The 13,738-nt window shown below is 44.8% G+C and overlaps 1 protein-coding gene across 1 annotated transcript; it reads left to right on the top strand.

The window, feature by feature from the left end:
* The first annotated feature begins 283 nt into the window (after positions 1–283).
* Positions 284–6,449, top strand: LOC149446786 (peptidoglycan recognition protein 1-like). The gene is made up of 3 exons (XM_089652701.1): positions 284–477; positions 2,972–3,090; positions 3,307–6,449. Exons 1-3 carry the CDS (start codon positions 338–340, stop codon positions 3,483–3,485), a joined length of 438 nt encoding a protein of 145 aa, XP_089508827.1. The 5' UTR covers positions 284–337; the 3' UTR covers positions 3,486–6,449.
* The last annotated feature ends 7,289 nt before the right edge of the window (positions 6,450–13,738 follow it).

Genomic DNA, 13,738 nt, shown 5'->3' with positions numbered 1-13,738 from the left:
ATATTATGACCATTTAAACTTGAAAACAAGGTTTCTTAAAACATTGACACATAACAATAATTGTAATATTAAGCTCATTTTATGGATGTAAACATTAAAATAATTGAAAAGACAACACTCCCTTTAAGAAATTATAAAGGCACAACATTTTTTGCATTTTAGTGCATTTTCACCATGAAAAAAATCTCTATTCTCAATAATGAATACTTTCTCTGCATAGCATAGGAAGAAAAAACTCTTAAAGCTCTAATTTCTAATAGCCATGTCATTGTTCACAGATTGTCCAACTATTATAAGTCGGGCACAATGGGGAGGCAAGACCCCCACGTGCAGGAAGATGTCTACTCCAGTACCAGATGTCATCATCCACCATACTGAAGGGGCCTTCTGTAACTCCAGGAGTACATGCAGTGCCCAAGCCAGGAACATACAGAACTATCACATGAATACCCGGAAATGGTGTGACATTGGATACAAGTGAGGTCCAAATTAACCTGCAAATACCTTGTCAAGTAAACCAGAGTTGGATAGTAGAGTGAAGTCTGAGTGTTTTCTATTAGTAGGCAAGAGGAAAACAAAATGTGTAATTCTACCTCATGGACTAATGGGCATCATCTGTGTCACCAGGAGATATCAAAAGGCTCTCGCTGAGGTAAAGGATCTGGTCCTCTCCAGAGCCAATGATAGTACAGATGTCCCCCTGCAGAGAGCCACCAGGGTTTGACCCTCAGGATTCCCTAGATGGTTCCAGATGACAGTTCAGAAAGTACTAGGTACTACCAAATAATTGGACATAGCCGAGGACAAGACTGGCTGGAGGTCATGGCTGACACCACGTAGACAGCAGAAACCATAAACAGAAAATCAGAAAATCACAAAAGCATTTTAATGAGTCAGGACACAGACCCATGGCCATATCTAGCTTATCTGATTTGGGGGTGCAGTAAAAATAACAGGGGGCATAATATCAACCCTGTATGTAACAAAAGAAAGGAATGGAATGTATCCGGGTGCCAGATGACTTCCAAAAGAATGGGTAATATTTGGTGCCACGTCCTAATTATATTAGTCAAACATTGGAGGGAAAGAAAAGGGGAAAGGGTTGCAAATGGACATTAAAGGCACAGAAATTCCGAACACATATTAGTAAAATCATTTGTACTTTATTATGGCAATAGATCATGAAAAAACATCTTGCAGTTTAAAAGATCATAGTTACACTATCCCCGCAGACAATGTCCCACAGCCCACCGTGTACAAGGAACACATTAATGATTAAGGATGTAAAAACCACCAAATGGATCCTATAAAGGGGGGGCTGAGAGACATTAAGTCGCAGGAAAATGGCCCAACATGTTTTGAGACAATGATCGCTTCTTCAGGGGCTTAGTAGTAAAATCTAAAAGAAATATACATAAATTAGATATATCAAAATGTATATTTCTTTTATATTTTACTACTAAGCCCCTTTGCAACTATAACAGCTTCAACTCTTCTGGGAAAGTCGTCCACAAGGTTTAGGAGGGTGTCTATGGGAAGGTTTGACCATTCTTCTAGAAGCGCATTTGTGAGGTCAGGCACTGATGTAGAAGGACGGACGAGAAGGCCTGGCTCACAGTCTCTTTTCTAATTCATCCCAACGGTGTTCTATTGGGTTGAGGTCAAGACTCTGTGCAGGCCAGTCAAGTTCTTCCACCCCAGATTCGCTCATCCATGTCTTTATGGACCTTGCTTTGTGCACTGGTGTCACTGGTGTCATGTTGGAACAGGAAGGGGCCACCCCCAAAATTGTGAGCATGATATTGTCCAAATTGTCTTGGTATGCTGACACCTTAAGAGTTCCCTTCACTGGAACTGGGGGGACAACCCGAAACCCTGAAAAACAACCCCACACCATAATCCCCCCTCCACCAAACTTTACACTTGGCACAATGCAGTCAGGCAAGTACCGTTCTCCTGGCAACTACCAAACCCAGACACGTCCATCGGATTGCCAGACAGAGAAGCGTGATATGTCACTCCAGAGAGCAAGTCTCCACTAATCTAGAGTCCAGTGGCGGTGTGCTTTACACCACTGCATCCGACGCTTTGCTTTGCACTTGGTGCTGTAAGGCTTGGATGCAGCTGCTCGGCCATGGAAACCCATTCCATGAAGTTCTCTATGCACTGTTGTTGTGCTAATCTGAAGGCCACACCAAGTTTGGAGGTCTTTAGCTATTGACTCTGCAGACAGTTGGTGACTTCTGCGTACTGTGCGCTTCAGCATGCGCTGGCCCAATCTGTCATTTTACGTGGCCTACCACTTGGTGGCTGAGTTGCTGTTGTTCCCAGTTGCTTCCACTTTGTCATAATCCCACTAACAGTTGAGCGTGGAATATTTAGTAGCCAGGAAATGTCATGGATGGACTTATTGCACAGGTGGCCACCTATCACGGGACCACGCTTGGAGTCACTGAGCTCCTGAGAGCGACCCATTCTTTCACCAATGTTTGTAGAAGCAGTCTGCATGCCTAGGTGCTTGATTTTATACACCTGTGGAACACCTGAATCCAATGATTTTGAAGGGTGTCCCAATAATTTTGGCAATATAGTGTATAATCTTATGGGAAGATTTTTGTTGAAATTAATAGTTTGTTGTCAGGGTCCCTTTAAGTTTTTTCTGATCGCAACCAGGTGTGCAACTACAGTGTGACCACACATCAGTGCTGACTACCTTCCAGCAGATGACACAGCTGCACACCAACGCTTCAGGTCTTTCAAGAGATAGAGGGAAAAAGGAAAGGGAAGCTGATGGTGGATTGTTACCCCACTAAGAAAGATGTGTTTTGCTATCTCAAATAATTATTTTCTAATTTAATATACTTTATTTTTATCTTTTTCTGCACAATGCCAGATTGTGGTAATGTAAGGTGAATTATATTTGTAGCATATTATTCTGATAGACATTCATCTTCCAATATTACCTTCACAGCTTCCTCATTGGCGAGGATGGAGTTGTATATGAAGGTCGCGGTTGGACAACTATTGGTGCTCATGCTACACCCGTTAACCCCATCTCCATTGGTATCAGCTTCTTTGGATCCTTCACTAGTAAGTGGCCCAAACCTTCTAACTACTTTGTAATATAATTATCTCCTATGATTGTCAGCTCCACCTAATGGCCATAATGAGGTATTCTCTTTTATTTAGGTCTTCCAGAAACTGGGATCCAACACAAGTTTAGTTATTGAAATTTTCTTATTTTCCTTCTGCCACTAAAGTTATCAATTTAAATCACTGGTCACTTTCTTTGTCTACTCTATACAGGTCGCACTCCCAACACTGCAGCTCTGGATGCAGCCAAAAAACTCATTGCTTGTGGGGTGGCCAAAAACTTCATCAAAAGCAATTATATCTTGAAGGGACACCGAAACGTGATGAGTACAAGCTGTCCTGGAAATAGCCTCTACCTCCTCATCACAGGATGGCCTCACTTTAAAGCTTGAGGTGGATCAACGATATTTCCTTTTACTTGGGGGGTCAATATCTTCCTAGATTTTTCCATGAGGGCGACGAGAAACATAGAGTTGAAATTTAAGCGTTAAAAAGGCAGTCCATAAATGCTATTGTATAATCTATAACTTACCATCTTTAAAAAAAATTTTAAATATCTTTTTAAAAAATTCGCTATGTCCATACCTGGAGGCCATTATCCAAAGTGTGAAGCCCCAAAACTTCTTAAAGGTTTTCCAAGCTCTGTCCTGTCTACTTTCTAGGATTGAACAGCCATTTGGATGAGTACCTCCTAGTAGTACGGGAGTAAGCGTCGTTCTTCTCTTGAGTACCACGCATGGGCAGTGTTCTCCCTTTCTTGTCACAGGCATTCATTCCCAGTAAAAGACAAGCACACTGAGCATGTGCGGTGCACAGGAGAAGGACAGGGCTCGCTCCTGTACCACTAGGGGGTATTTGTTTTAATGGTCACTAGTGTTGGGCTATATGTTCGACTTTAACATTGGCCGTTCGTGTGTTTGGCAAAGGATTGCACTGTGGCCTGACAGTGCATTGTGATTGGCCAAAGCAATGCACCTAACCACAGGTCAAATACACTGTTTTGGCCAATCACAGCACATGGTGACGTCACAAGGGGCAGGGGTCATCCAGGCGCAGCTGTCAGATGGCGGGAGCCAGTGTCGAGACTGGACCAGTTTTTTTTCCTCTTTTGTCAGGCGATAGTGGCGGATATCGTGGTTGACGTTGGACCTACTTCGGGGGGACATTTTTTAAATTTTTGTTTGTAATAAAGGCTGTCTTCTGTAATTTCTCCACTACACTTTTTTTTTTGTGAATGGGTAGCAGTACCATGTACCCATACTCATTCACATGGGGTGGGGGGTCTGGGGGCCCCCTTGTTAAGGGTTTCCAGATTTTGATAAGCCCCTCACATACAGACCCCACAACTAACAGCTGCTGTTGTGGGGAAGAGGACCTTGTCTCTATCAACATGGTGACAAGGTGCTTTGGGGGGTGATCCCCCCTGCTCCAAAGCATCACCTCCCATGTTGAGGGCATGTGCCCTATTGAGGGTATGTGTCGCTCGCTCATTTCCCCCCTTTCCTGACCTGCCAGGCTTCATGCTCGGAAAAGGTTCTGGTATGGATTTTGGGGGAGACCCCCATACCATTTTTTAAAAATTTTAGTGTGGGGATTCCCCTCAAAATCCATACCTGACCCGAAGGGCTTGGTATGGAGGAACTCATGCGGTTTTTAACATTTTTAAATTTCCAGGCAAGGTCGGCAATTCTTTTTACATTCAGCTGTTAGTGGGGAACCCAGCTGACAGCTGAAACATTAAAGAATGTTTTTAGTAGCTGTGCGGTATCTTACCACATACTCAGATGCAGTAAGATACCACTTAGTGAATTGTCGAAATGTTCAAATGTTCAACTGCGAACCGAATAGGGGGGTGTTCGGCCCAAAACTAATGGCCACTCAAGACAGGACAGAGATTGGAAAACTGGAAAGCTGGCTATACACTATTAGAATTTTGTTTATAATTTTGTTGTTTTAAGAAACTTTGTTGATTTTCTAATCATTATTGTGGTCAATTCAATGTCCATTCCGCTTAGCACGGTGGCTGGGTGGTTAGCACTTCTACCTGCAGTACTAGGGTCATTTGTTCAAATCCCAACCACAGCACTCCTTGCCTGGAGTTTGCATGTTGTGCCTGTGTGGGTTTCCTCCAATGAGATTCCAGGGGGTTAATTGGCCCTAGTGTATGTATGGGTGTGAGTTAGAGACTTTAGAGTGTAAGCTCCTTGAGGACAGGCAGTGATGCGAATGTCCAATATATACGTATGTGTAAAGTGCTGTGTAAATTGATTGATATAAATACCTCAGCTAATAACTTTCAACCATAGTAACAACAAAATGTGACAGTTCAGGATAGAAATTTGTTTCTCAAAACAATGAATTTTTAACATTGATTGCGCTTTTCATTCAGGAAATTCCATTCATTTTAAAATCGAATGGTAAAAGATTGTACGCCCCTTGAGGGTTAGGGACTGATGTGAATGTACAAAAATTATGTAAAGCGCTGTGTAAAATGATGGCGCTATATAAGTACCTGAAATAATAATAATAATAAAAGGAAAACCAATTTTGAAGTACTTTTGAACGACATTCAACCAATCATCAAATGTACAAAGAATTTTCATATGATGCTTATCCAAATGTTTGTTGAAAATCTACTGGTGTATCGCCAGCTTCAGGAGGTGTTTCAGCAGCTTTCACTCTTTGGATAAAGGCCTACAGATATGGTTATAGCATTAATGTGGTTATAAACCTCAGACATGAAATATGAACAAAGCATGTCCCTCTATAGCGTGTGCTTGTCTCAATCCAGAGCACTAAGTGTCATTTCTTTCCTCATTCCTCTGCTATCAGCATGAGTCACTTCTGATGAGTTTTCCTGACACCAGGAGAAAAAAAGTGACAGGGGAGGGTACAGTCTGTGATTGACAGTCTCAGGTCTATTCCTGTGTGCTGTGTGGAAGCGGGTGTGTCCCTTCTCTCCAATCAGCTCTCAGAGCTCTCCTCACTGAGTGTAATTTCTGCTCTCTGCCTCTTTCTTTTCAAAGCTGAGAGATCCTGTATAAATTCTGCATTTTCAAGGGATGTAGAGAAGAGAGGGCTACAGATAAACAGGTACAAATTATGTAGGAGGATTTGTTTCATCTCTGTGTATCACCTGAGGCCAGTTACTTCACTGAGTATATGTAAGAGTTTACAACCACTTTAAAGCACCTGTTTTTAATGGTGTTTAGGGACTGCATAGAATATTTTTTAATAAAGATGAACTAACCCTTTAAATCAGAATTGGCACTGGAAAAGTGTTATTTGTTTTTCAAGTGCAGGAGTCTATATGCTTTTGCAACAAAAAATGAAAATAAAAATATATTGCAAACCTTTTTTGCTTATTCATTATATACATTTACAAAATTATTTTTAAAACCTAAATTCATGTTTTCTTTTTTTTCCCCTTTTTTGAATTTATTTATTTTAAGAAAGCTATAGAGAAGGGGTCTCCAAACTGCAGCCCGTGGGCCGAATGTGGCCCTTTGCTTACCTTTTACTGGCCCTTGGGGCACTAGTCCTCCCATTAACACCAACAAGGAGGCACCATTCCTTCCAATGACATCAATAATGGGGAACCATTTCTCTCACTGACACCAACAATGGGGAATTTTTCCTTCCGATGACACCAGTGATTGGTTCCATTCATCCCACAACACCAGCAATGGGACATAATTCCTCCCACTGATATAAACAATTAGGCCCTATTCCTCCCAGTGATACCAATGATGGGGCACTACTCCTCCCAGTGATACCAATGATGGGGCACTACTCCTCCCAGTGATACCAATGATGGGGCACTATTCCTCCCACTGACACCAATGATGGGCCACTATTCCTCCCACTGACTCCAATGATGGGGCACTATTCCTCCCACTGACACCAATGATGGGGCACTATTCCTCCCACTGATACCAATGATGGGGCACTATTCCTCCCACTGATACCAATGATGGGGCACTATTCCTCCCACTGATACCAATGATGGGGCACTATTCCTCCCACTGACACCAATGATGGGACACTATTCCTCCCACTGATACCAATGATGGGGCACTATTCCTCCCACTGACACCAATGATGGGGCACTATTCCTCCCACTGATACCAATGATGGGGCACTATTCCTCCCACTGATACCAATGATGGGGCACTATTCCTCCCACTGATACCAATGATGGGGCACTATTCCTCCCACTGACACCAATGATGGGGCACTACTCCTCCCATTGATATCAATGATGGGGCACTATTCCTCCCACTGATACCAATGATGGGACACTATTCCTCCCACTGATACCAATGATGGGGCACTATTCCTCCCACTGATACCAATGATGGGGCACTACTCCTCCCAGTGATACCAATGATGGGGCACTATTCCTCCCACTGATACCAATGATGGGGCACTATTCCCCCCACTGATACCAATGATGGGGCACTATTCCTCCCACTGATACCAATGATGGGGCACTATTCCCCCCACTGATACCAATGATGAGACACTGTTCCTCCCAGTGATACCAATGATGGGGCACTACTCCTCCCACTAATACAAATTATGGGACACTATTCCTCCCATTAATATCAATCATGGGGCACTATTCCTTCTCCAAGTCCGAGACATTGTTTACTCCCATTGACACTGGGGCATTTTTGTATTCCCACTGGCCACTCTGGCCCCCCTAAAGTCTGAAGAACAATAATCTGGCCCTTTGTTCAGAAAGTTTGGAGACCCCTGCTATAGAGTTTTCTCTGTCTATCTGATGTGTACAAATTGTTGTGCAAATTGAATTGTAGAGGGGTTACTAAAGGCACCAACATCCCTGTAACATAACTATTCATATGGAAAGTAACAGATGGACATTTATGGTGCCAGAACAGAAACAGTATGGGTAACATTGATTACTTTTATTGGAATTTACAACACAAACCTTTTTTAAAAACACATGATTAAAAGTGTACACATCATAAGAGGTGTACTTAGGGCCGGGACGAGGGGTGGGCAGGAGGGGTAGCTGCCCTTGATGCAATGGTTTACTGTAGGGATGGGGGTACCTGCCTTCTGTTACAAGGCTGACAGTGGCAGTGATTTTGACAAGCGAGTGACTGCTGGGTGTAGGATCCCCTAAGCTTACACTTCATGAATGGGAAGGGGGGGCAATTTGGCATCTTGACCATGGGCACTGGATGACTTTGTCCCAGCACCGGGCTTACTAATACAAGATGCCTCGATTTAACTAGTACCCACAAACATATGGACCCCACTGGTAGATCAATACAGGTGTTCAATCCAATGACCCCCACCCATTCCTCCTCCTAGTACATATGCCCCCTCCATTCCTCCTCCTAGTACATATGCCCCCTCCATTCCTCCTCCTAGTACATATGCCCCCTCCATTCCTCCTCCTAGTACATATGCCCCCTCCATTCCTCCTCCTAGTACATATGCCCCCTCCATTCCTCCTCCTGGTACATATCCCCCCACCCATTCCTCCTCCTAGTACATATCCCCCCACCAATTCCTCCTCCTAGTACATATGCCCCCTCCATTCCTCCTCCTAGCAAATATCCCCCATCCTAGTACATGTCCTCCCCAATCACCCCTCCTAGCAAATGCCCCCCCCCCATTCCTCCTCCTACCATTTATCATCTTCCTCTCATTTACCTTACCAGCACAAATAGCCTCTCATCCTCCCATCTCCACAAAGCTCTCAACCCAAGCAAAAATTATTATCTCCTCCCCCCTCCCCCAGCATTGTGTTCCCACAACTATTCTCCTGCCTGTAATTCACCCCCCCCCCCAAAGTTGCAGGCGGGAGATGATCACTACAGAGCCCAGAGGTGGTGCGGGCTGTGCTGTGCTCTCCCCTCTCCTGTCAGAACAGCTCCTCGGTACAGCAGATGACAGGGGAGCACACTTAGATTGGACTGTACAGCTTGATTACTCGCCCCGTATATCCTTCACAGACCGCCCATCTCCCGGCAGCAGGAAATGTGGGTAGGGGGAGCATAACCATACTTTATACAGTCTTATCTAGCGATCCTGTGTGTTCTGCTTTACAGAGGAATACTCCACTGACAGGAGGGGCACCTCATCCCCGTTCTCTCCTCTCCACCGCTGTCGCTGTCGTTGTCTGCTCACAGTTCACTGCACCAGACTGCCCACTCGTGTCCTGGCCCTGAATGTGGGAATGGGGGAAGGAACTCATGCAGGTCAGGTACCATGTCAATGGGGAGGCCAGCCTGAAGGGGCACAACTGAAATCTGGGTGGGCGCAACCCACCCCAGCACCCCCCTAGATCCGGCCATGCCAGGGAAGGGGCTTACCTACAGGCAGGTGCTGGAGAAGAGGATCTCCACTGTACCACCATCTCCAAAGGAGGATATCCTGAGCAGCAGTGAAGGAGACAGCCCAGCAAAAGGTCTGAAGGCAGCTACCTACCCATTAAGGTATCAGAAAGGACAGTTTGAGTACTCTTATACATACTGGGCCGGAAAAGGAGAGAGGTCATTCAGGTGGAAAACCCAACTAGTTTCTCATCCAGGCCTAAAAGGCCTGAAGGCAGCCACCAACCCATTAAGGTATCAGGAAGGACAGTTTGAGTACTCTTACACATACTGGGCCGGAAAAGGAGAGCGGTCATTCAGGTGGAAAACCCAACTAGTTTCTCATCCAGGCCTGAAAAGCCTGAAGGCAGCCACCAACCCATTAAGGTATCAGGAAGGACAGTTTGAGTACTCTTACACATAGTAAGCTCGAAAGAGCAGGGCCCTCAATCCCCTTATGTTTTGCATTGTATTGGTATTGTTCTGTCACATGTTCTGTCCCCTTTGTAATGTACAGCGCTAAGCGAACTATTGGCGCTTTATAAATACTATATAATAATAATAATAATAATACTGGGCCGGAAAAGGAGAGAGGTCATTCAGGTGGAAAACCCAACTAGCTTCTCATCCAGGCCTGATGTGCTAAATTGGCAGTTTCTGGGCCCCCTTGCACAGGGAATACCCTCAGCTGGGTGAAAAGAAGGATTCATCTGGGGGTCTGAGAAGGTACACCAGAGAGCTGGAATGCTCTTACAGGAGAGACTACTTTTGTCCACATTTCTACATAGTTGCTAAGGAGTTTGTCCTCAAGTTTGCAGTTTCTTTGGGCATCCCATACGGCCCTCAACCCCATCCAAGTTCTAAATCCTTTATAAAAAAAATAAAATCACAAAACCAAGCTCAAGGACTGTTTAGTGACTCCAGTGTGCAAAGTGTGGAAGAACAAATGTGTGTTGCCTGGCTGTGCAGAGCTTTAGGGGGACCCAAAACTCAGTGACTCGTAAAGGGGCAGTGCTACATGAGGAATTCCTTCTGTCTCAGGGCCAGCAGGGTCTTTTGCCTACTGCCTACATCCCTCTTGTCACCAGAAAGGGGAAGGGGTTAGTAAATATGGGTTAGGTGATTTTTACTGCAAGGTCCACCTTATAAAAGTCACAGTAGTAGACTCCAATGTTCTTTTGGAATGTGTTCTATGAGCAGCAAAGAATTCGTTCTAGTAAATTGTCTGGTTGCCTGGCTGATGAATCATTGCTAGGACTTATCTCTCAATGAGTATTGATTGTATGGCATTATTCCAGTTGATAAGCTGTTAAACAAATTCTTCAGGTCGAACTGAGCCAGAAAAAGAGACAAGAAAGACCAGTGCTCCTAACACCGAGGAATAAATCTGAATTGTATTCCTTTTTTTTTTTTAACGTAAGTAATCTTTTTACTTTTTCTCATTTTAGGTTTAATTAAAGTATAAAACAATTTAGACTTCTTTCTCTTTTTATGCCTCACAATCCCAGAAGTGACACAACTTGCATAGAGTTTTTCATGTTCTCCCTGTCAGGGCTAGGATAAGTGGGAAGACAGCTCCTTCTGGTGCAGTGAACTCATGTGATGGAGGGGGTGCTGCATGGTGAGTGTGGCAAGAACCTGCTAAAGTAGTAGTGACAGTGAACTCCCTACAGGAGTAATTTAGAGCAGCAGAAAGGAGGAGAGAGCCAGGAAGAGGTGTGGGCTGTACTCTCACCCCTTCTAGCAACAGGAGTTAATACTTGAATGCTGTTAGATTTGAACTGTGTAGGGTTTGGCTAACAAACCTTTGTACTGGGGATGAGAGGATTTGTTCTAGGAGGGTGGAGGGGGTAACAGGATTTGTGCTAGGAGATGATATTAGGGGGATTTGTACTAGGAGGGGGGACTTGGAGGGGGGAGAAATTTTTGCTGGGAGGGAGAATTGGGGGGAATTTGTGCTAAGTGGGGAAGTTTGGGGGAAGAGCATTTGTGCTAGGGGTAATTTTTGGGGGGAGGGAGAAGATTTGTGCTAGGAGGGGTGATTTTTGGGGGTATAGAATATTTGTGCTAGGAGGGGGATTTTGGGGGGAGAGGTTTTGTGCTTTGGGGAGGAATGCTTGCATTTTTTGTTTGGGGAGAATTTCTTCTTGTAGAGGGAATTTATGCTTAGGGGGGAGAATGTACAGATTAGTGCTGGGTTTTTCTTTTGCAGGGAGATTTTCACTGAAACATTATGCTCACATCATGGGGGGGGGGGGGGGCGTGCAGATTGTCATGTACACCCTAGGTGCTAGATGGCCTTGTCCCAACATTGCCCCCTGAGCTTGTGTGGATTTCCTCGGGTACTACAGTTTCCTCCCACACTCCAGAGACATGCTGGTAAATTGACTTATGTCTAAATTGGCCCTATTATGTATTTGCCTATTAGATAGGGCCTTAGATTGTAAGCTCCTTGAGGGCAGGGACTGATATTAATGACTATACTGCCAGCACTATAAAAGTAATAGCCGCACGGATCACTTTTATATTACAGCCAGAAGTTTGTGAGCTCGGGGGTTGGTGTGCTGGTGATAGTTGGGCCTTCCTCCATGTTCCCTTGCTGAGTGCCAAGTGTAGGGTGACATAGAAGGTTTATTCCCGGTTGGTTCTTGTGGGCTACATTTGGCACCATGGATGTGGTCATTCATAATGCTTTACTGTGTCATGCACATCAATGTCCCGGGACAAGGTAGGGACCGCTTTCAGGGAAATTCAAGCTCAAGTTGGTCCTCTAGCAAGAGATGGCCATACACCATGTACACTGAGCAAACAAACTGGTCTCCAGTTACCTCTCTATCAATGCACACCTTGACTTTAACTGCTTGCAATTAGGAGGAACATGGTGAGTATGCCTACCCCACCCATCCAGCGTATCTCTGTCACTTCACTCCCATAGACAGAACTAGGGGCCAGCCATGCACCTAGTGAGAACTTAACTCTTCCTCTTGAGTACCTTGCGGCCAGACCAAGGACCTCTGTGGCACAGATCTGCTCCTGTTGCTATGTGAGACAGACCACTTTGGGGAGCCTCAGAAGCAACCCCCTCTCTGCTAGAGGACACTGGTACCACGCTTCATGACAGGCTGCTTGTACTGGTTTCTAGACTTCCATCACCTGTGGCAACTACTTGTTTTAACTCTGTACCATGTTGAGTAATGCAGAGCGGCCTTCATACAGCAATATGCTTTAACTGACCCAGCTGTAGAAATTTGTATATGGTATGCTGGTTACTTTCATACACCCTTTTGAATAACTTCAGACCAGACTATCTACTGTTGCCCAGCGTACCTGCCCAGAGGAAAGTGCATACATGGAAGAGTCCATAATGGCGGGTCCCAGGATGCTGTTGTCTTCAGGGCAGACTGCATGTCCCAGTAGTTCCCCTTCATGGTGGTGGTTGCAGACTTCAGCAAGCAGGGATAGCAATGCAGGACAGGCCGCTTTCCCTCTGCTCCACTGTTGGACCATTCACAAATAAAGTGGGAAGCAGGCTGTGAAGCAGCTGGACTCCCACAGTAAATATGCTGGCAATGGGAACCTGAAGACTGGCAAAGAACCAGTTCGGGTGAGGACAGCGTTGGACTCTTGGACAGGCAAGTCTCCTTTTACTAAAAGTCAGCAGGTACAGTATTTTTTTCAAACAGGGCTAAGATCCTTTTTAAAGTAGGCCCTCTTGGCAATGAGGGAGAGACTGAGACTGTACAATATGCTGGGGTTGAAGGAACCCCTTGAAGACTGCAACTTGGCATGTTCATGCTTCAATTTTCTGCCATTTTTGGGTGGTTGTCACTGTTTTACTAATTCATGGCCTGAAGTGGGTTCTGGAGTAGTCATTGAACTAATTTGGGGGTCTCTAAACTTTCCAAACAAAGGGCCAGTTTATTGTCCTTCAGACTTTAGGGGGGTGGGACTGTGGGATTGGAATATCTCCTGGCATCAGTGAGAGTAGACATCACTACATTTTGTATTAGGGGGAGGAATAGTGCCCCATTGTTGGTGCCAGTGGGAGAAATGATGTCCCATTGTTGTCAGCTAGCAGAATAATCTCATATCAGTGGGAGAAAACGTGCTCCAAGGGCTGGATAAAGGCAAGCAAAGGGCCACATCTGGCCCTTGGGCTGCAGTTTGGAGACCACTGAACTAATTAAAAGGATCACGCTCTCATCCTTTGGATTTCCCAAGAAACCCCACAGCAAGTCTAATATTTACCTGTCCTTGTTTCTATGAGATGTTTACTGTGTGGCCTGCATAGTTTC

This window comes from Staurois parvus, unplaced genomic scaffold (genome assembly GCF_062004578.1).
Source record: "Staurois parvus isolate SC_StPar_1 unplaced genomic scaffold, SC_StPar_1.0 ptg000690l, whole genome shotgun sequence".
Classification (NCBI taxonomy): domain Eukaryota; kingdom Metazoa; phylum Chordata; class Amphibia; order Anura; family Ranidae; genus Staurois; species Staurois parvus.
Note: the sequence above shows the minus strand (reverse complement) of the source record. Positions and strands in the feature narration are given on the sequence as shown.